Source organism: Electrophorus electricus, chromosome 20 (assembly GCF_013358815.1).
Source record: "Electrophorus electricus isolate fEleEle1 chromosome 20, fEleEle1.pri, whole genome shotgun sequence".
Classification (NCBI taxonomy): Eukaryota; Metazoa; Chordata; class Actinopteri; order Gymnotiformes; family Gymnotidae; genus Electrophorus; species Electrophorus electricus.
The window spans coordinates 15648014-15671473 of NC_049554.1; the positions used below are offsets into that span (position 1 = coordinate 15648014).

The window sequence follows — 23460 nt, forward strand, 5'->3', positions numbered from 1 at the left end:
CTGCCTCATCTGCACTTAAAAGCAGCGTTATAACATATGGTATACACTTTGGTATTAAAAACCCAAATACGTTACATTAAAATTCACTGAGGGCAGGAAAGTGTCACTGCAATTGTGAAATGAACCACCAGAGCGACCTTGTAAAGAGCTAGTCCTGTGGCTCTGCAGATAGACCCTTCTCAAGCATACCAGCGACGTAGGTGTCACACTGCGTACCTGCTATGCAAAATGCGTACAGGTTGGCTGCTCTGTAAGTGTATTCTCTCTCTAAATGTAAGGCGTCCTTGGGTTTAAGAAAATAATCGAAATTATTATTATTATTATTATTATTATTATTACTATTAATACTACTACTACTACTACTAGGTGATTTTAAGCTTGGATCAACAGAGTCAAAGTTAAAAGCTATTTACAGCAGACCACCTCTTAAATCCGTTTACACTTGTGTTACATCCATGAAACGTAGGCAGGTAATGCACATTGTTTCAAACTCTATTTTACTTAAAGCATTTTATGGTCGTGATAACAGAAAGAAAGTCATGGGGTGATTCATTTCCAAACAGAAGGGGTGCTGCATTCAGCTCAACACATGTTCCCTGATAAGGGATCCAGACACATTATACATTATAACATCAGAGCGCCCACACTCACATAAAGAAACATTACAGCTTTTACTATTTTTCTTCTACAACAATGTTGTCCCAATATCTTACCACCGTTGTCAAATGTACTGGATGCAATAATAATAATTATAGATAAAAACAACTTGCACCAACTTTCGGTTTCCTTTTCTGGTGGACTATAAATGGCGATTGACACGAAAAGCAGGTCAGTCCTCAGTGAGAGCACATAACGACTCCCAAACGGGTCATTTTCGGTGAGTAAAATAAATGACACCAAATATTTAATAAATCAATGACACCAAACCATCTCGGGGCAGGTTTCTCAGTCCTGAAGTCTAAATTAGGACGTTAAGTAAGACGAATCAAACTAAGGGTTGGCTAAGCAACGCTGGGTTAGCCTCTGCAACTACGCAGCTCAGTCAGTTACAAGGAAATGTCTCATAATGTTCAGTTCACCCTTTAATTTAAAGAGAACATTTTCTGTAAAATGTTACGAAAATCTCAAATAAACCTTGTCGAAATGTCGAAATCTTAAACGTCGAATGAACTAACTCTTACGGTAGAAAAGAAACGAAAGTGATAGTTGAGGAAGTTTAGTTGTCTTTAGAGGAGGACAAACAGAAATAGCTTGAAAGAATAAGTCGCTAAACCAGAACAAATGTTTCCAAGAAGCCTAAAATATAATAGCATATGCATCTAAATCTGGCGTTTGTTCAGGTAAATATGATAAACATCACTTATCATTGAACATCGCTCTTTGTAATTATTAAGGAAAGCGATCTTAGATTCAGGTACGAGACAGATAGTGGGCATATATAACAGAGGGGTTGAGCTCTGCAGATACTGTGTGTATGTACCAGTGGATTGGCCTACCAAAGCTGATCTTTCATAAAGAATATAATAATGGGGTTTTCACTTTATAGACTATGTAAATATTGTTAATGGAATGACTATGGAACATTGGTGACAGAGGAGTGGCATGTGTGAGTGTATGTGAGACGTGTGGCATGTATCTTGCTTGTGAGTGAAGTTTATCCTATCGAAATTTAGTGCATTTTACAATGGTTGTGTTAGAAATATTTTCCATTTCTATCAATTATAGTACTGGAGCTCAGCTCTGCTTGTTGCTTACCTAAACTAAAGTTGACAGAGGTCCACTGTGGGGTGTTCTGGCCCAGTTTAACCTCTGCCCATTCCCTTGGTTCAATATCCCACTATAAGTGTCACATGGACCTTTGTTTGTCTTCCCTTTTGTTCGTTACATGTGCTTTGTGTTTTTTCAACCTTGTCACACCCCCAGTCACGTCTCATATGTGTCCTTGTCTCTTGTGATCACTCATCCTTTCCACCTGTGCATAATTTCACACATATTTCACTCTCCAAAAATTCCATTCATTTCCAGCCCTTCGTCAGTTATTGGACTTCCTTAATGTGTATATGTTGATGTGTAGTTTCTGTTTCAGTTTTGTCTACCCATGTTTACTTTGTTATTCGTGTAAATAAAGATGAGCTGAACTTGCACCTCAGTTCAACTCGCCCATCAGCTCAACTCACACCTCAGTTCAACTCGCATCTCAACTCAACTCACACCTCAGCTCAACTCGCGTCTGAGCTGAACTTACACCTCAGCTCAACTCACACCTCAGTTCAACTCGCGTCTCAGCTCAACTCACACCTCAGTTCAACTCGCATCTCAGCTCAACTCACACTTCAGCTCAACTCACACCTCAGTTCAACTTGCGTCTCAGCTCAACTTACACCTCAGTTCAATTCGCCCATCAGCTCAACTCACACCTCAGCTCAACTCACACCTCAGTTCAACTCGCATCTCAACTCAGCTCATACTTCACTTTAACTCACATCTCAGCTCAACTCACAATTCAACTCAACTCGTGTCTCAACTCAACTCACACCTCAGTTCAACTCGCGTCTACGTTCAAATCATACTTCATCTCAACTCACACCTCAGTTCAACTCGCGTCTCAGCTCAACTCACACCTCAGTTCAACTTGTGGCTCAGCTCAACTCATATCTCAGCTCAACTCACACCTCAGTTCAGCTCGCGTCTCAGCTCAACTCACACCTCAGTTCAGCTCGCGTCTCAGCTCAACTCACACTTCAGCTCAACTCACACCTCAGCTCAACTCACACCTCAGCTCAACTTGTGTCTCAGCTCAATTCACAGCTCAGTTCAACTTGCCCATCAGCTCAACTCACACCTCAGTTCAACTCGTGTCTCAGCTCAACTCACACCTCAGTTCAACTCACGTCTCAGCTCAACTCACAACTCACTTCAACTCAAGTCTCAGCTCAACTCACACCTCAGCTCAACTCACACCTCAGTTCAACTCGCGTCTCAGCTCAACTCGCGTCTCAGCTCAACTCACACCTCAGCTCAACTCGTGCCTGCATCCTGCTCCCCTTTTTGATGCCTCATGACAATAAGAATAGAATGTTCAGAAAGGGTGAAGCTACTGTGTAGTTATGATTTTAACAAGGTAGAAAGGTAATCTTTTACTTCCCTTTCTTTCATTTTTAAAGTATAATTTGCTAAATAATGATTATGTAATCACAAAGCAAAAAACAATGATGGAATGATCAATGATTGTTTCTGATTTCAGATTTGAAACTATAGGTCTAAAGCAAAACAGTCATGTCAGATGACGAGCCAATGGATGTAGACATTTATACTGATGTGAGTATGACTGTTGATGTTACAAAGTAATTTATGCTTTTTCTCTAGTGTGTTAAACTGGCATATAGTAATGATGTTATAATGAACCTTATATATATGTTCAAGCCCCCACCGCACTGTACAGACATACATCAGTTCATAAACCTGACACTTAGCAAACCAGCTGCTGTCTGCAGGTTCTCATTGTATACTGTCAGTTGCACTCTTGTGTTTGTTTCTCTCAGAAAATAATCAAAATTATTATTATTATTATTACTAAATTTTTTTAAGATAGGATCAACAGAGTCAAAGTTGCAAGCTATTTACAGCAGACCACCTCTTAAATCCATTTACACTTGTGTTACATCCATGAAACGTAGGCAGGTAATGCACATTGTTTCAAACTCTATTTTACTTAAAGCATTTTATGATCATGACAACAGAAAGAAAGTCATGGGGTGATTTCCAAACAGAAGGGGTGCTGCATTCGGCTCAACACATGTTCCCTGATAAGGGATCCAGACACATTATACATTATAACATCAGAGTTCCCACACTCACATAAAGAAACATTACAGCTTTTACTGTTTTCTTCTATAACAATGTTGTCCCAATATCTCATCATATGCTGTCAGTTGCACTGTTGTCTTTGTTTCTCTCTGTAATGTGTGGTGGCCCGAGTGCCAAAGGGCGAGGGGCAGGACACACAGGCTCCAACGATAGGGATGAACATTTATTAACACTTAAAGACAATGGCACTCACATGTGTTTACAAATAAAGAACATGAGATGATTAACATTAAACGAACATGATAAACACGTTAAACACAACGCCAAGTATAACATTTAACATCACCATCATCAACACATTACGTCAACAATGACCAGCAATGCTGCACACCCTGACGTGAGTTTACACACAGACGAAACGAAGTACAGGTGTGTGCAGGTGTGGTCATAAATGAAAGTCCTCCTACTGCACGTGGCTGGACAAACCACGTGCCTCGCGGGGGGTGCGATCGTTCCGTGACACTCTCAGAAAAGTTAATCTTAATAAATAATTACCATATGTATAATACTTAGTGGTACAATACATAAAGTACACATCCTGGTATAATTAAATCCCAAATTTAGATCAATTAGCTAACACACAAGTTCTACATTTATTAAACAAAAGCAAATTTTACTAAAACAAAAATATGAAATCTTTTCTCAGGCTGTATATATATTTTAATTATACATTTTGTTTATTGCACTAAGCAAATGTATATCTGCCACACAACTTCAGTATGCTTCCTGTACCACAGTCTGAGAATCACTGATCTACCTAATGAGCTAGTCATCAAAACTCCTTATGACTAAACTCAAGAACATGTCTGTTTGGCACATTAAAAACATTAAACCTTAAATGCTGTGTCCCTCCAAAGCTAGAAGATCTGGATTTTAAGCTTGGATTTGGGTTGTGGTCGTGGAAGAGGCCTGTGACCCTAAATCAAACCCTCTCTCTAGTTATAGATAAGGATATACAGGTGTATAGTAAATTAAAGGGAAAAAGCAACATAAAATGTTTTCATAAGGTGTTTGACCACCACAAAGCTGCCAGGTGAGCTTCAGTAAGTCTTCAATAAGTCTTGGCAAAGATTCTGCAAGTCACCATTCTTCCAAAAGAAACACCTTCAGTTGGTGTTTTGATGATGGTGATGTGCACTGTCTAACATGTTAGCTCAAAAATGCTGAGATCTGGTGACTGCACAACATTTTAAATTTCTGTATGGCATGAAATATATTCCATGTAAACATCATCATATACCACTTAAGTGGACTTCACACAATGAAGGCACACAAATAACAATGGAATGAAAATTTTGACAATGGAGTAATAACATTAACAATGGCATAAACCTTTTTGGAGGTGTGCAGCAATATTACCACTTTGTCTTTCAGACACATGACAGCACCACCATTACTACACAGCCTGGCAGGACTGAAGCAGAAACCTTTAATCAAGCATCAGCCTCTGGATATAGTGACAAGGTAGACCTTCTACACCACAGTGTTCAGGTTGATTTATGTTCAAATATACATTACTTTTGATCTGTCCTTGTGCAGCTTATCACAGCTACCACAATTAAATCTCTATTACAATAGCTATTTATTAAGTTTATATAGTAGATCTTATTTTATTATAAAATTTTTACTGATTACTCCAAGTTATTTAGAACCAAATTACTTATAACATGAATAATTTCTCATAGTTTATATTAGGTCATCACAAGTTACTTATAACATGAAAAATTTCTCATGGTTTATATTTAGCCATCACGAGTTACTTATAACATGAATAATTTCTCATGGTTTATATTTAGTCATCACGAGTTACTTATAACATGAATAATTTCTCATGGTTTATACTTAGTCATCACAAGTTACTCCAGGAACTGAGCACCTTGGCACATCCGATAAAACACCACTCCAGGAAACTGCACCAGACCCTGTTGCACAGTATAGAGCAGAGAGGACAAACTGAAACGAATGGGAATTAACTGTAGAAATAGAATTATCCTTCTCACAGACCAGAACAGAAGTGCAAGTTCATCTGTCTTTTTTATGCAGATGTCCCAGTCAAAAGATTCTACGACATCACAAGGGAACCCACAGCAAAGCCATGCAGAGAGAGGAGTTCCTACTGATGACGTGTTGGTAGGTATCAGGTTTATTTCTGTAGACTATGTAGTGTTTTATCCTGTGTATTGTGGACCCTTGTTGCATCCAGCCATGTGTGCTAGCACTGCCCTGTTTACAGTGTACTACATGGTGTTTGCAGCTGCTCCAGCTTAGCATTCAGGACAAATCTGAATCTACAGCCTCAGCAGAATCAACACAGTCTTCCACACAGTGTGCAGTGTCTTCGAGGGAAGACTCTGTAAATGCCAGACAGAGAATTTTGCCACTCTGGTGTCTGTTGTTGAGTTCCATGGAAACTGTTGACTCAAGAAGACCATCTTGAAACCATCTTGAAACGTGTCCTCCAACTTTTGTAATTCATTCAAAGTCACAGCTGGCTTAATAGGAAAAAGTGCCCTTAATAGGAGCTTCCCTAAGAAGTGCCATTGTGGTTGAGTGCTGCATTTAGGGACATGGCTTGATTTAGGATGACGCCTACTTCTGCAGTGTACAGTGAACTCTGGTCATGTTCATTGGCATTGAAATCGTAATGCACCTGCCCCTATGTTTTGTAAATTGATATGATGTGCAGTTCAAACAGAATGTGTGCAGGGACAATAAAATGTAAATGACTGTTGATTGCTGTATCTTTCTCAAAGCACTATAAAAAGGCTAAAAAAAAAAGCTTTTAATGTATTTAATTAAAAATCACATTTTCCTATTTTGTGTATATGTTGTGTAGATGTTGTGTAGATCATCAGACAAGACTAGACTCTATGTCCCCCAATATACTACAAAGGCTAATATAAATGTTTCTGAGTATGACACTATATTTAATCCACAGTCCTAAACAGACCCACAATTCCACAAAAATCAATGTTTCAATTAATATTCATATCACACATTACCTATAATAAATTAATATTTGATTATATGGTGTTTTTCTAAAGCTAATAATTATAAGTCATGAATAGTGATCTGAGACAGTTTCATGTATATTGAAGGTGCATTTCTCATCTGCACAAGCTATACTGTCTTTTGTACCTTTCAGAATGATCCAGCAAAACCCTCCGAAGATACAGCAAACATCACTATCAAAGTGGAATGGACGAAGGAAATACCACCAAAATGGAAAATGATGCTGCAGAAAGCTCTCCAGTCTTGGTTCAATGAAAATGTGCCAGATGAGAAGCTTGAAGTTGTGAACATTACCCCTAAGGCTGAAGCTCCACTCTGTGCAGAGGTGGTGATAAAACCATCCAGAGGTAAGATCTTCATATAGGAACAATTTTTTTAACAGTGAAAAGTGAAGATATAAAAATAAAACTATGATAACTTGAATTTAGAAATTCTTCAAAGACTCAGCAGTGCCCCCTAGTGATAAAGGGCCTCTGGGCCTCTCAGATACCCTAACCATAACCCTAAACGTAACCCTAACCATAACTCTAAAATCAAGGGGAGGCTTGGGAACCAAGTTATGTCACAAAATATCAATAACATTTGATCTTCTTGTTGTGTCACAAAATACCAATAACATTTTTGAAAAGAACATGTTCTTTTATATTACTTTATTTGCATTAATGCTCTATAGTTTTAGTGTATATTACTATATATTGGGCAAAGGTGACTCCTTGTAATTGTATATCAGGTGATGTAGCTTCATACATGTCCACACCTCTGTGACCATGAGGTGTAGCACAACTAGGGGACCGTGATGCACATAACTGGATAAAAGACTCTTTAAAGGAATAAACTGGGTAAATTAGCATTTATAGATGCTTCAGTGTGTGGCTTCATAACTTACTTGCTACATTTTGCTAGGCAGGCTCATGTCTACCAAAGTTTGGCTTTTATGTTGGATTTATTTAAAAGTGTTTGGAAAATATAGTTGCTTGTATAGATTATTTATGGAGCAGTCAACTATATTCTTACCTCACCTGAATAGCAGGTGACGCCACCATATGACACCTGTAAATGAGGTGTGACTAATCATTGATGAAGTAGCCATGTATGAGCAACATTCACTGCACAAGAACCTGGGTAAACAGCTACTTCCTAAAACATTCCCAAAACACATGTTCCCTGTAACTGTGTTATGATGGTAATGTGTAATGCATAGTGCACACTCACCAAGTCTGTGTCCAAATACTTACTGACTGTTTAGTGCCATTAGAACTATTTATTATAAAGAAATATGTATTTTTAAAAATAGTGTTAATACCATGTGCATATTCTAGGACACTGTTAATATTTCTAACTCAGAAATATAATATGTATGGGCTTGATTCACATTTATGTTTACAAAAAAAAAGTAAAATCTATAAAAATGTTATTTTAATTTTTTATAGCTTTGAACACTTTAAAAGGGATTAAAAAAACAACTTTTACATTCAAGGAGATAAGAGAGAATGCCCCTGTACAATTTTTGGTGGATGAAATGATGTCTGGGGATGGACATGAAATGACAACTATAGGAGGAGCATCTTCTGGGAGGGACACTGGAATGAAGAAAGATCCAAACCTAGCTCAGCTCCCAGGAAGCACAGACACTGGGGTACTTACTATCCCTGTCTCTCTGTACTGGTACTTGTCTTGTGCTTACAGAAAGGAGATCCACCAAATTGAGAATGAATTTGGTGTTAAAATAGATGCTGAGGTATCAGTTTCTATTACTGCCAAAAGTGAGAAGACCAAAAGTGATTGTGTACAGAACGCTATTCAGAGGTTTACCGACCTTGTCCAGGATAATGCAAAAAGTCTGGATATCAGACCCATCCCTCAAGCACAAATGGAATCTGACATAGTGAAAGAGGTGCTGTGTAATATTCAGAGTGAAGAGGCTAAACTGATGCTACACAGGTCAGCAGATTCTTGCCTGATCTTTGCACCAAAACAGGTCACATCAATGCTACAGAAGCAGATGAGCACCAGTGACACCAGTGATGCATCGAGCAACGGGACTTCACAGAAGACTGAGACACTGGAAATGGACATGAAGGACACTCAAGCTCCACTTGTGATGAATGAAAAACACTGGGAGCTGGTGAAGATGGCATTCAGCGCACAACTTTCTGATATCGAAAATAAATATGGGGTTGTGTTTCATGATGAACCTTACCAAGGTTCGGTGAAGGTGAGCGCACAAAGTACTGGAGCACTAGTCAACCTGCAAACCCATGCCCTCCGAGTCCTAATGCATCTGTACCAAAAGGTCACCATGTCAACTGTCACCTGTAAACTTAGAGAACCTGACTATGCCAATATTGTGATTCAGGCTCTGAAGGGACGCCGCTCTGCACACTGTTGGATTGATTCAAGAGAAAAATATGGTAGCAGGAAACTTGTTGGACTGCCCAAGCATCTCCTTCCGGCCATAGCTGACATAGAGATGGAGATTGGAAAGTCTGTGTTTGATGATACAGAAAAGCAGTTACTTGGCTACTCAGAGTATTTAGCACAAAGGCAGGGACAGCAGGGCTTGGGAGCAGAGGGAGGCGCAGAAGCAAAAGGAAATGCTAAAGACAAAGAAAGTGTTAAAAGTGAAGAGGATAAATGTCCAATTTGTATGGATACATTTACTGATAAGAAAACACTGAAATGTGGGCATGACTACTGCAACGACTGTCTGAGACAGTCAGTGAAGAATTTCGGGGAAATCTGTCCAGTGTGTAAGAAAATCTTTGGGAAGTTGATAGGAAACCAGCCTGAAGGAACAATGGATTACACTGAGACCACAAACAGACTGCCTGGATTTACTGACTGTGGCACAATTGTAATTAAATACCAGATACCACCTGGCATTCAAACAGTGAGTACCTTTTTATAAATAGGTTAAAATATTAATCAGTCTTTACAATATTGGGTATAGAACAACTGTGAATATTTGTCTACTGCTAACCTAATAATTTTAAAATACTACTCATGTAATAAAATTATAGTAAAAATCATTCGCTATTAACAAAATCAATCTTTGTAAATTGTTTATTATTCAACAATACTATATAAATAATATTTAATAAACATATTTGTTATTTAGGAAAAACATCCAAACCCTGGCCAGCCCTACAGTGGGACATACCGCACTGCTTACTTACCTGCCAATAAAGAAGGAAAACATGTGCTCCATCTGCTACAAACAGCTTTTCATCAGAAACTGACCTTTACTGTTGGAACCTCAACAACCACAGGAGCAACCAACTCTGTTACCTGGAATGACATTCATCATAAGACTAGTATGCACGGTGGACCACAAAGGTAAGGTGACAATGACTAACCGCTATGAAATAAGACTGTGTATTGTGCATCTATTTTGTAGTATATTACTTCCAGTAAAAGTTCAATTAATCTAAAAGTCAAGTAAACATGAGTTTTATGTGAACTATTATTTATTTCCACAGTTACGGCTATCCGGATGCCAACTACTTAAAAAGAGTCAGAGCAGAACTGAAGGCCAAAGGCATTGAGTGAAGATTTAAGAGCTCCCCTACAGTTTAATTATGTTCACATTTAAGAGCTCCCCTACAGTTTAATTCTGATCACATTTAAGAGTGCCCCCGACAGGTTAATTATGTTCACATTTAAGAGCTCCCTTACAGGTTGATTATGTTCACATTTAAGAGCTCCCCTACAGGTTAATTATGTTCACATTTTTACTCACAAAAATGGGTCTCAAATACAAATCAAACATCAGAAATAATTATATTTGACAAATAAATGCAGGAATGAGTAAATGTATGAATGGAACAAAATTTAGCAAAGTGAAAAAAACTGTCACTGTGATATTTCACTTGATAATATTCCTAGATATATATACAACTCAAATGGGAATTATCATATGCCCAAAGTGCTTAAAGAGAAAAATATATTCTTACTGTGAACAGATTTTTATAAAGCAAAAGTATGATGAAGAGCTGATTGTTACTCGAAAATGCACACAGCATGTTCATTGTGGCAAAGTGAATTTCAATGCACATCATTTTAATCTTACACTTTTTTTGATCTGAGCTGGACTCTGCTAAGAGTGGGGCTTGTTTGGTCCATTTCTTTTCTTCTTTTTATTTTCTGAGTATTATTTCAGGTTATAAAAGTGATAGAAATAAAATATGCAAAGACAAAATGAAGTACAAAAGCTGTCATCCCCCCCCCTAAAATATCTAATTTTAATTAGCAATCAAATTGTTTTTGGGATCTTATGTACTGTAAGATGGAATATTGAGTGGGCAAAACTAATGGAAATAAGAATATCACATACAAAAACTTCTAATTTAGTCCTTTAATGATCAATCATTTCCTTCGAAAGAAAATGGAAAAACCACAAACAAAAAAATGGCAGAAGTGCACAAAGTGAAATGTCACCAGACAAATGAAAAAACATGGCAGTCTCCCGGATGGCAACATGACACCATGAAACAGGTCACGGCTGGAAGACCACTGACGTTCCCTTCATGTGTGTCTTCTCTTTCCTGGAAACACTGAGTCAGTGAGTCTAGATGGAAGCGTATTGATTTCACCTGTTTAATGTTTTTCAAACTTTGAAGAAAATATATAATGTGGAGAAAATTCCCAGAACAGTAAACTGCTTTCCCAAATAACTTCTTTGTAACTCAGGTAGCTCTAAACTGAAGAAAAATCACAACTTCAACTTTACTGTTTTGCCTGATTGTACAGGAATAATTAATGTAAGATAAAAATATATATTTTCTCAGATTTCAGGTTTTTTTTCTTGAGCAGCAGAAAAAAAATGTAGCAACTGACATTTAGCTAGATTATGACAACATGTCATCTGACAGTGTAGAGGGGAGAGTAAATGGACAGAGATGATAAAGCTCTAGATAGCTTCCTAAGCCCAGCTCTGTGGGTCAACATGTGTCTGAGGGGAATGATAATATCAGGTGGTTTACTGTGAGGTTTGCTGTGAGGATAGACGCAATGGACATAGTAAAGTCCTGACGTCTTCTGGCTTAGATAAAAAGAATCAAAATCAACTTTCTATGCAAAATTGTAGGGATATGAAAATAATAATAATATCTAAATGGTTCAGTAAGTGTGAAACAATTGCATATTTTGAAGAGATGAAAGAATAGTAACTAAAAGGGTGTTGTCAATATGAAAACATTTGCTGTTGGGTCATGAGTCTTTAATTGAAGTTCACCAACTCCATGTTGAGTATTCAAGGAATGTCTAATTCAGTGGGTTTCTATGGAATCATGGATAGAAGGTTTTTTTTTATGTAGCCAGATTTTTATATGCAAATTCTTCTTTCATGCAGTTAATTATTGTCAGACATTCCCCATGGCCTGCTAAAGAAAACAGATCCATCCTCAATGGGGTTGGCAGGACAGGTGGAGGAGAAGGTGAGGCTAAGGGGAGGGGCCTGGGTGTGGCAGAGACTGTTAAAGCACACTGAACCTCCGCCCCAACCACTCCGCTGTTAAAGCATGCAGTTTTAACATGAAGCCCCACCCCTAACCACTCCCCTGTCCATACTTCACAGTGGGAATTAGGCTCTTTTCTGCATGACATGGACTATTTTAAGACCACACAATGACAGTGCTTTATTACTTTGAAGAAGAACAAGCATTACAGTAACATGGCTGTTGAAACTACAGTTACAGTTGAGGATAACCGTCAATACAAACTAAAGTACATCTAGAGAATAATGCTGTTTTTCACCAGCAGATTAAATCACAAAAATGAAAAGTTGCAGTGCAATACTAACCAAAAAGTATTTGTTATCTTAATGCTTTTTATGTCACTACACCTTTTCACCATGTCAAACATCTCTATGGAGGTAATGCAACATTTCTAGAGCATTCCATGTCCGCCCAGTACAAGACTCTCATATATGAGGAAATGGCAACAAAGAAACACAAGGGTAGTATTGAGAGCTTTAAAAGCGGACTCAGCACGCAGGACTCCACCTGCACAAGCCTTCGAGTCTGTCCTCTGTAGACTGGGGATTGCAGTACTGGCCTACCACCAGATGGAACCAAGTGGTTGGAAACTCTGACTTACCTGCACCCTGCCAGTACATGACATACGCATTCAGTTCCATCGTTTTCCTCTACTTAACAGCAGTGACCAACTATAGTCACTATACATATAGAAGGTTGTTCTAACAATTAATGGCCCCATACACTTAATAATATGCAGTCTCCCTTGGATTATGATGATTATTATTATTATTATTAAATGTATAATACAAATGTTTGCTTTTGCATGTTGCCAAGAATGAATGATTATCTATAGAACTGTATACACTACAAAATCCAGTAAAAAATTAATTACTCGTTGGCAGTTGTACAGGTTGTAAACTATTCAATGGATGCTGCCGGGAATCAGCATGTACTAAGGCATAACAGCGCTGGCATTCTTTGAAGTCTGTAGATGAATTTATTCAGGAGGTATTTCTGAACATAAACCAAACCAATGGAACCATCTATTGGCCCATGAGCAGATGGAACTTGTGCAAAAAAGGGCACGATAGATTAACAAACCTGAATAAACAAGGACACAAATGAAGCAACACAGGTTTAAGGTGGTTTATTTATAACAAATGTTATTTAGTTTGTAAAGTACTCCAGCAAAAATTAAACATTATTCTTCTTCCAGAACTAAGTTTAAGCCTCCATGCATTTTGTACTATAAAAGCTGTCATTTTTAAATACAACTGCACAAAGATAAAAAAAAAAAACCCCACAAAAACAGAACACATGAACAGTTTAGCAACAGTTCTAAAAGTGGAGAGATTATAATTTGTTTTTTGTTTTTTTAAATGTGGCCATAAAATCCAGAAGTATGAAAATCTGTTTCAGTTCTAACATGAAAGTTATTCTTGGTTTGCTTGTATAACAGAGGCTGTTCTCTTCTGACAGAAGCAGTATTTCAACCAAGCAATGGTGGTGAAAAAATATGTCTCAGTAAGAAATGACAGAAACAAAACAAAACCATAAAACTAAAGACAGAAGCCAATATGACAATGATTTCTTTAAGATGTTGTTCCTTCGATTTCTGTTATGCGAATAAAGGATGTTGAGGATAGTAGAGGTCTTTTCTCATCTAAGCCACTAGACATCAGAATGCAACCATGGCACTGCATGCCTGGACAAGCCTGGCGCGCTGGGCTATTGCTGTCCACAAGAGTATGAACAGTACAACACGTAACTGAAAGCAGTCTTTAGGTCGGGACCTCTGACGTGCAGCAAAAACTCACTTTTCTGCTGGAACGTTTCACAATCTTCCCAATAGTTCTTCACCTGCAAGAATGTTTTTGGTGTCACTCAAGCACTACTCTTCAGACTACAGAAGGCAAAGGAAACTTACTGCACTGCAAATGTAAATGTACCATAAAAGCTTTAGTTATGCAAGTAACAGAATGTAACGATTCTCAAACGTAGAGCTATGGAATAAAATAAACAAAACACTAAATATGGAACTGACGTTTTACATGTGCTATATAGACATCATGTGACATTGTGATAGTGTACAGATGTACAGACAAGCATTATTAAAAACATTTAACTTCAAACTTGGCTCTGGCCATATATATATATATATATATATAATATATATATATATATATATATATATATATATATATATATATATATATATACACACACACACACACACACACACACACACACACACACACACACACACACACACACACATATATATATATATATATATATATATATATATATATATATGAAAGAGAGAGAGCACAGTTGGCATTATTGAAATGGAACAATATTTTTATCTCTATACAATTCATACAAAAATAAAAATGGTCCCAATTTTTTGGGGAAACTGCTATTTCAACTTTTTTGCACAGAGGTAGTGGCTATCAAATGGGAGGGATGAGGGGAAAATGGGAAACGACTGTAAAAAATGTAGCCCATTGGCTCTGACCAGAAGATTTGTAAAAGAGCAAATAGAATACTGCGATCACATACAAAAGTAGTCCTTCATTTTGTACATTTTATACAGTGTTTACACTTTGTTGCTGATTCTCCTCCTGGGATGGTTTATTTGTTGTTTGTCGTTGTTTTCTTTACTAAAAGGCCTAGGGGGTGTTTTCCAATGCTAAGGGCTGAGCGTGAGTGCTCTAGACCAGGGGTTCCAGCAGCGGCTCATCATCTCCTCGTGTCAGTAGCTCTCTCTTCTCGTCTGTGCTGGCCAGAGAGCTGTGGCTAGCCTGGCCTCCCATGTACAGTGTGGCATACACAGGGTTTGTGAAGTTAGTTGGCTAAAAGAAAAAAGAAAAGACTCAATAAACAAACCAACCCTTACTATTAATTCCACATAAATGACACATAATTGCACTCAAAAATTCTGTACAGTTTATATATATAAACATTTAAATAAATCTGGGCTGTCTCACTTTGTCAGGATCCAGTGTGAAATCAGAATCGAGAAGCTCTCCCGCGTCATCATCTGGTTCCCCTTCATAGATTTTATAAGCTGGGTTGCCAATCTCCACATTCATGGCTCCGTTCGTCATTCTCTGGTGTTGGAACCCTTTAGCTCTGTGGGCACAGGTGAGAAACGCGTCAGGCTACAGCCAGAGATCTCGCCAACTGAGACACACCACCCACACACAGCAGCATGAGTGATGGTGTCACAACACAAGGGGGTGCCACTGGAAAAGCCTGCATCACAGCAAGAGGCTTCATCAAAAACCCACCTAAATACACACATGAATGAGAGCTCACCTAAATACACACATGAATGAGAGCTCACCTAAATACACACATGAATGAGAACTCACCAAAATGCACACAAATGAGTGAGAATTTCTTTAATATGTAACTGACAGATGCACGATAAAACACTAGTTAAATTTGAAGATACACCTCATTTATGCTAGAGAAATTAGATGCATTTTCAAAATCTGAATATCACAAGCTTGTAAAATGTGGTACAAATACCTATTCTCTGTGTTATTATTTAGATTTAAGATCTGAAGTAGTGTTATAGTTGTCATTTTCTGAATTCCTACTGTAATTATTTATATAAACACTGGGTTTAGAAAGATGACATTCCCAAATGTAGCAGTCACTCTCATGGCTTGACTATTTGAATCCATTTGCCTTTTCTCCTTCTTAACAGAAGACTTTGTTCAAGTAGTTTAACAGATGTGGGAAAGAGTTTGGAAAAACATGGAGACACCAAGAACACACACATCACAGGACTACACTAGGAAGAGAAAGTGAGACAGGAGAGCGTGTAAAAGGGAAAGAAATCCTAGCAACCGTTACCGCGGCCGTTTTGAGCCAGATTTGCCAGACCTGAGGAGAAGAGAAGAAGCAGTTAATGCATAAAGAAAGGGTCAGCGAGTGTGCGAGGGTTAATCCATAAAAAGAGGGTCAGCGAGTGTGCGAGGGTTAATCCATAAAGAGAGGGTTAGTGAGTGTGCGAGGATGAGTGAGTGTGTGAAGGTTAATCTATAGAAGATTAGTAAATGTGCAAAGGATAATTCATAAAGAGGGTTAGTGAGTGTGTTGGGTCCAGCACAATTGGAGGGTTTTTAAAAGTCTGGACTCTCTGGCAGCAACCCAGTGTAAAAATATACTCACCCTTGTATTCTCTTTCTGTACCATAAAATGGCTCCACCAATCAGCAACACCAGCAACACCAGAAGTATCACAGGAATGATTATGGATGCTGTGTCTGTACACACACACCCACACCCCCACACACAACCACCCACACACACCCACACAAACAAAGGGGCTGATAAGTTATATAGCGAAGGCTGCAATCATCCGACCACATAAAAACGTGTAGCCCTTGTTCAGGAGGCGGGACTTACGGCTGGCAGACTCTGCACTGGTGCCGGGGGAGCGACTGTCACAGCGAAGCCCCTCCCAGCCTGCTGCACACCTACCAGACAAAACGGAGCATCAAGGCACAGCCATACTAACCAGAAACAGCCATCAATCTTTATGCTTGTGCGTGTGTGTGTGCGCATGTGTGTATTACACACTTGCACTGAGGAAGATATGCAGGGCTGAGAGAACACTGTCCATTGGAACAGTACCCGGCACAGGTGTAGCAGCTGGGCTGGATTTGGTCATTAGCACAGCTGTAAGTTAAACACATACACAAGTCAGTTAAATCTCAAACACCAAAATAAGCTCTGCTTGAATATATATACAATTCTGTGTTTGGTGCATTTTAAAGATGTGAGCTGGGCGGAGCAGCCAGGTGTCTGCAGGTGCTGGCCCTCTTACATAGCAGAGATACACTGGAGGCCAAATACGCAGAGACAGTCCAGCAGTCATGTGCCACTTGAATGTGAATGCAGTATACTGTAAATTCTACTTAAAACACTATCAGACTCTTCCTGACACGGAGAGTGCAGATTTCCATTACATTAATCAGGGGTGTGGTTGGGGGCGGGGCTAAGGGAGTGGTTAGAGGTGGGCCTTTGGGGCCCCCAAAGGATTTTTCCCTCTCAGGTTTATTTAAAACAATGCGTTAGCACTACAGACAATTTAAACGTTATGCTACAGTATCTGCCAGGCCACTTTGGATTAAACCACGGGCACCTACATTATCACCTCTCTGTAATATCAAGCCGCAAAGAGCTGGATGGGTCAACAGTTCAGGATATACACAGTCTCATTTATTATTTGTCAAAAGCATACAAAGCTACAATCTTACAAGCACAGAAATGGCATGAGGTCAGCAGTACATCAAGTGGACACATGACTTCACTGCCTACAGTCCCTGTAACTGAAATCCTCAATTGCCCTCTGTTCAGGCAGATTAAAATGGTGGGAGTCAGTAGCAGCTTCAGAAAGGTCACTATATCAAGAGTTATGCTAAATCCAATAACACAAACCAAACCGCACTCCTTTGAGATCTACAACTGGTCCTACAAGGACAACTAGTGTTTTGGACAAAGTTTTGTGGACGTTTTGCTGAGGTTCTGCTACAGTGAGAAGTCTGAAAACATTAAGTGCAAGAACAGTTTTTCTTTTTGTTTCACCATCACCATCTTCAGGAAAAGGAGAGAAAGATGAGTGATAACAGGTAGTGGGATGCCATGCAAGCACCCGCCAGGAAGGACTCTGCCTAAGATCGTGAGGTGCGTATAATCCCCTCGTTGGCTGTACAGGTTTCTCTGAAACGTGGAACCTGATGCCTTTTTCTAGTGGGTTCTACTCATTCCGTGCCACTTATGGGATCTGATCTGGCAGCAACTTTAGCACTGACTGTAAACTTGCTCATACTTGCTGCAATACAACATGCCCTAAGTAAAGTCAACTGCAGCCTACAAATCCATTGGTTTTCAGATTTTTACACAAACTAGGGTTATCCAAACTACAGCCTCGACCTGCTCATATGCAGTGCTTCCAAAACATAAGTGGTCCAGAAATTATTTTATCAACAAGAATAAAGGAGATTAAATCAAAGCTCATATCAACTGTTCATCCTTGGCTGATAAGTTTCACTCTGAGGTGGCCATCTTATCGTAAATACTATTAGTGTAAAATGAGCTACATCAACAGAAACTTTTTTTCTGTCAATCACTATAACAACCAAATTCGGACAATGTTGGGTTTTACTGGTCAAGTTGCTTTTTTTTTCCCCTCTTAAAATCTTAAGATCAGAATTAGGTTTGTGTTGCAGACATTTCTGGCCACCATAGTACATATATTAATGGAAAATGTCCATCACAACAGCATTAAAAAGGGTGCGTGTGTGCGCACACGCACCTGCATGTGACGTCCCCTTGGGGCTGGTAGATTTTGGTGGGGATGCACTTGCCGCCATGGCAGTATTGACACTTGTCCAACTCGCAGTTTTTACCAATGAAGCGCGGCAGACAGCGACACTGCCTGGAACCATCGCTGGACTGCAGACACACGCCCCCATGCTCACAGAAGCCATCACACCCTCCTGTTAGGTCACATGGATGGTGGGGGGGATGGGGGGAGTCACTTCTCTCATACCTTTAGTACATTTGTTAATTTTTCTGTTAATATATATGAGCCGTCACGACAAATACAACGGTGAATAGGGAAAAGGGCAAAGTCAAAACCAATCTGTCCTGCCAGACTGTACTGTCCACAGTCACAAACTCCATTTTGAAAGCAAGTGGTTACAAAATTGTGCTTGGTCCTGATGACCAGCAGGTGGTGCTGTGGCACTCACGGTATTGGCACTGATCTCCCAGAAAGTCGGCTGGGCAGCTGCAGGTGGGTTGGTTGCCACGATTAACAGTGCAGTTTCCTCCATTCTGGCAGTAGTTGTGGCAGGTGTGCAAACTGCAGGTAGGACCGGTGAAACCTGCCACACATCGACACGTAGGAGCACCTGAAAGGTAACAGAGAATACAGTCCTGTTTGTTAAATGACCACACCACCATATGTAGTCTTATCTGTTAGCTCAGGTACAGATTTAATATATTAAAATTACTATATAAAGTACTATGGCCATTTATGTGTGTATGTATGGGTGTGCGCACGTGTGTATGTATGTGCTGAGTATATGTGATGCGTGTGTGTGTGTGTGTGTGTGTGTGTATGTCGGTGTGTGCGCGTTACCTGTGGGTGATGCTGTACACATGCCTCCGTTCTGGCAGTAATCTCTGCACTGATTAATTTCACACCTGTCACCTCCGTAGTTTGGCTGGCAGCGGCACTTGGGATGTTTCCTGGCATTCAGGACACAGCTGCCACCATTGAGACACTGTAGTGTGCACGGTCCACCTGGCGCTGAGACAGCGAGCGAGAGAGAGACAAAGAGCGAGACAGCGAGCGAGAGAGAGAGAATTAGGTCGATATTGTTACTGCCACTTTTATAGGGAGCATGAGGGTATACACAGACACAGCATGAGTACTTCAATGTCCATCATGTCCATGCAGCTGGACACTCACAGGCGGTGGTGGGTGTAGGGCTCTCCACACAGGTGCCGTTGTTCAGCGTGTGACCGTTAGGGCAGGTGCACACAGGTCCACTGGGACTGAGCAGACATAACCACTCACACTTCTTCCTGTCACACGGGTTCGGCACTACTCCACACAGAGTTATTCAAACATGCAGGAAGTACAGAATCAGTGACTTTCATACACATCACTTTACATGTCGTAGCTTACAGTCTAACCCTAACCCTTGTCTTGGAGGTCAGGAGATGTGCTGGACACTCACCTTCTAGCTGTTTGTAGTTGTGGTACAGCACTAAGTCTGTAGCATGGTTCATGCCAGTGGACAGACCCTCCACGTTACCACGGCCAAACTTGTTCACCCGGAAAACAATGTTGTTGTGGTAGGTGATGCCATAGATATAGTCCTCAAAGACATCGATACTGAAGGGGTGTTGTAGTTCTGTGTGTGTGTGAGTGAATGAGTGAGTGAGAGAGAGAGTGTGTGTGTGTGTGTGTGAGTGAGAGAGAGAGAGAGAGAGAGAGTGTGTGTGTGTGTGTGTGTGTGTGTGTGTGTGTGTGTGAGAGAGCGTGAGAGAGAGAGAGAGAGAGAGAGAGAGAGAGAGAGAGAGTGTGTGTGTGAGAGAGAGAGAATCATGAAATTACAACCGATGACACTTTGGATGGTGTACATAATGACATCAGTGCAGTGCGTATGCTCAGACTACAGTGGCTAGCACCTTACAGCCATTTACAGCAGGAAAATGACTCAACTGTTCTTAATACTGGTGACGGCTATGACTGGATCTGTTCCATTCAGCCTGATGCTGCCAATCACGGAGAGCTTAGCGTCAGCCCAATACAGACGCTCATTAAAGTAATCCACGGCCAGACCTGAGAGAGACAATTACAGGCTATTGTGCTAAAGATGGAGAAACACTGACGTATGTGCATATGGGTCCAAACATTTGGGTTGTGTGTTGTGCATTTGTGACATACCTGTGGGCCACTGGATGTTCTCATGCACCAGTGTCTCTCTCATAGTGCCATCCATGGCTGCAGTCTCAATCTTAGGATGGTTTCCCCAGTCTGCCCAGTACATGGTCCTTTCAGAAGCCAAAGGGATTATATTAGCATACATCAAAATAAATATTTCCAGGAAAAGCAGATCTGATTTCACATCAAGTCCTACGAAGTATTTATATTAGTCCTAGAACACAGACATATACTGCACATATATTAAGAGTTGTCCAACAATGTTTATTTAGGCCATGCATCTCATCGCCCCTATTTTAGGCCACGCCTCCCACCGCCCCCTATTAGCCATCTGCTCACCCTCTCAGTGGGTCCACCACAATGGCATAGGGCTCATCGATCATGCCTGAGATGAGAGTCTTGCGACTGTGGCCGTTCATCTGAGCGACCTCTATCACGTCCCTCCCCGAGTCGGTCCAGTAGATGTTCCCAGCCACCCAGTCAACGGCGATGCCCCGGGGCATCTTCAGGCCCGGGATCTGCAGGACACAGCACGTGGGTTATGGCTTTCCAAGATGAATTTCACCCCAAATTATTACTAGAAAAACACAAATAAATAAAAGAAGTGCAGGGCCAGCCTCAGCCTGCTCCCGACGAGGCAGAGTTCACTGACCTCTAGATCGGTCACTCTGGTGTCACTCTGCCTGCGGCTGCGCTCGGAGTTTGGTGAGGTGGGTCCTCCAGAACTGTCGAAGACAGAGATCCTGGCTGTGTGCCAGTTGGTCCAGAAGATGCGCTTGGACTTGACATGCACATCCATGGCATCGATGCGTACGTTGGCATCGCCCAGGAAGGCTTGCTCATACACCCATCGGCCCGTCTCGTTATACAGGCTACGAATCTCATTATCAGCCGCTACATACAGAACCTGAAAAACTGTGAAAAACTACTGGAAATGCAAAAGCAGTTTACCACAAAGGTGGATTCAAAGACCATGATGGTCATTTCCTAGGTTTATGAGGACTGCATGCTGGTGTGGAGGTTGTGGTGTAGCTGAGGAAAAACTGACCGTCTGCTATGCAGCTGCTGTTCACCTTGGTGAAGTGTCTGTGACAGCTGCACTTGTGGGACCCTTTGGTGTTGCTGCAGATGTGGGAGCAGGTGCCAAACTGACTGCACTCATTCACATCTGGGAAAGAGAGCAAGAAATCAGTGACCCTTGAGACGTGTGTGTGTGTGTGTGTGTGCCCCCATGGGTATAGATCTAGGGTTCAGGTTACCTGTGCAGGTTTGCTGGGCTGTTTTCTGAAAACCTGGCTTGCAGGAGCAGAAGGAATCTGTGCCATTCACTACACAGTGGGACTCATCCCCGTCCCCACAAACACTTCTGTTGTGATGACACTCATTTAACCTTGTGTCTGTACAGAGAGCACAAAAAACACCAAAACTGATAGTGTACCGATCCTTCATAATAACACACAGCTGCACCCACACCCTCTCAGACACAACCACACATACCCCAACACCCTCACCGACACAACCACTCACACACCCACCCTTCTTATTGCAGTTAATCTCATCAGAGCCGTAGTCCTCACAGTCGTTGAAAAAGTTACAGCGCAGGGTGGCACTGATGCAGCGGCCGTTACTGCAGGTGAACTCGTCCTTCTGGCAGGGCAGAACTGCAGTCTCTGTGGGGAACACCAGCGTGTCCAACCAGAGCATTTCAGCATACATACCCACGGTAGACACAGAAAACATTTTGGAAGGTTGTTTAAAAGGGTTTTAAAATTTCAGTAATCTGAAAGTAAAATATTATACAGCACATATTTACTACAATGAACATTTATATCTATTAAGTGATTTGCTATTTATTGATTTTAACTGAAATACGTTTTTAATGATTTTTGGTTAGCTTTTATGTGGATATAATTATAAATGTTCTTTATATATAAAGTACTGTAAAAAAGACACCACCTGTTTTTTAATTTTGATATGACAGTGGATTATTTTATATCTAATGTCTGCTTCTCCTAATCTCTATGCAAATATACTAACAGGCATTCAAAATGAGTTACCAAAAAAAACAAAAAAAAAGGCCATTACTCACGGCAGTTGAGTTCATCACTGTTATCTCCACAGCTGTCAACACCGTCACACTGTTTGAACACTGGCACACACACACGGTCATTATGGCAACGGAACTGCCTGGTTGGGGGACACTGGAACCGCTCTGACAGACAGAGAAATTAAGATGAAGAAAGATAATGCATCAGTAAAGCAAGTGAGTGAGAAAATCTAATCAGAGTCTGTGACGTATAGCAGGTACAAAGGTGCAGTGAAAAGAAATGAAAATGAATTTCAAAAAGGTCCATGTTAATCTGTGTCAGAAAAACAACAGAAAATGTGAAGGGAGGAGGAATGGAAAACCTTACTGCATTCCTCAGGCCTCTCATCTGAGTTATCGCCACAGTCATCCTCTCCATCGCACTTCCAGGCCAGTGGCTTACACAGTGTGTTATTACACTGGAACTCATCCAGGGGGCACTGGCGAACCACTAAGAATCACACAGACACGAAATTAGTCTTCATCTTCCCACACACCTATCATCACCCGTTAGAATGATGTACATTAAAACTAGACGTT

At 40.4% G+C, this 23460-nt stretch overlaps 2 protein-coding genes across 4 annotated transcripts in view; one reads left to right on the plus strand and one right to left on the minus strand.

The window, feature by feature from the left end:
• The first annotated feature begins 790 nt into the window (after window positions 1-790).
• Window positions 791-13654, plus strand: LOC113581998 (E3 ubiquitin-protein ligase DTX3L-like). Of its 3 annotated transcripts, none has more exons than XM_035520398.1 (8): window positions 791-877; window positions 3245-3318; window positions 5242-5358; window positions 5911-5997; window positions 7013-7226; window positions 8310-9769; window positions 9998-10215; window positions 10359-13654. In XM_035520398.1, the coding sequence occupies exons 2-8, from the start codon at window positions 3277-3279 to the stop codon at window positions 10426-10428; spliced, it is 2208 nt and encodes a 735-aa protein (XP_035376291.1). In that variant the 5' UTR covers window positions 791-877; window positions 3245-3276; the 3' UTR covers window positions 10429-13654. The 3 variants fall into 3 exon arrangements, with proteins under 3 accessions (XP_035376291.1, XP_026873319.2, XP_035376292.1); XM_027017518.2 differs by having other exon boundaries at window positions 5242-5331; XM_035520399.1 differs by having other exon boundaries at window positions 804-828.
• A 1271-nt stretch (window positions 13655-14925) lies between these two features.
• Window positions 14926-23460, minus strand: part of LOC113581997 (low-density lipoprotein receptor-related protein 1-like) — a 97846-nt gene continuing 89311 nt past the window's right edge. The window contains 19 exon segments of the mRNA XM_035520618.1: window positions 14926-15211; window positions 15347-15491; window positions 16542-16635; window positions 16778-16848; window positions 16952-17050; window positions 18690-18873; window positions 19129-19290; window positions 19521-19691; window positions 19854-19988; window positions 20125-20301; window positions 20613-20732; window positions 20838-20944; window positions 21174-21352; window positions 21487-21749; window positions 21883-22002; window positions 22094-22231; window positions 22370-22504; window positions 22924-23046; window positions 23249-23371. Of these exon segments, the coding sequence (XP_035376511.1) occupies window positions 15071-15211; window positions 15347-15491; window positions 16542-16635; window positions 16778-16848; window positions 16952-17050; window positions 18690-18873; window positions 19129-19290; window positions 19521-19691; window positions 19854-19988; window positions 20125-20301; window positions 20613-20732; window positions 20838-20944; window positions 21174-21352; window positions 21487-21749; window positions 21883-22002; window positions 22094-22231; window positions 22370-22504; window positions 22924-23046; window positions 23249-23371 (2687 nt within the window). The 3' untranslated portion in view covers window positions 14926-15070.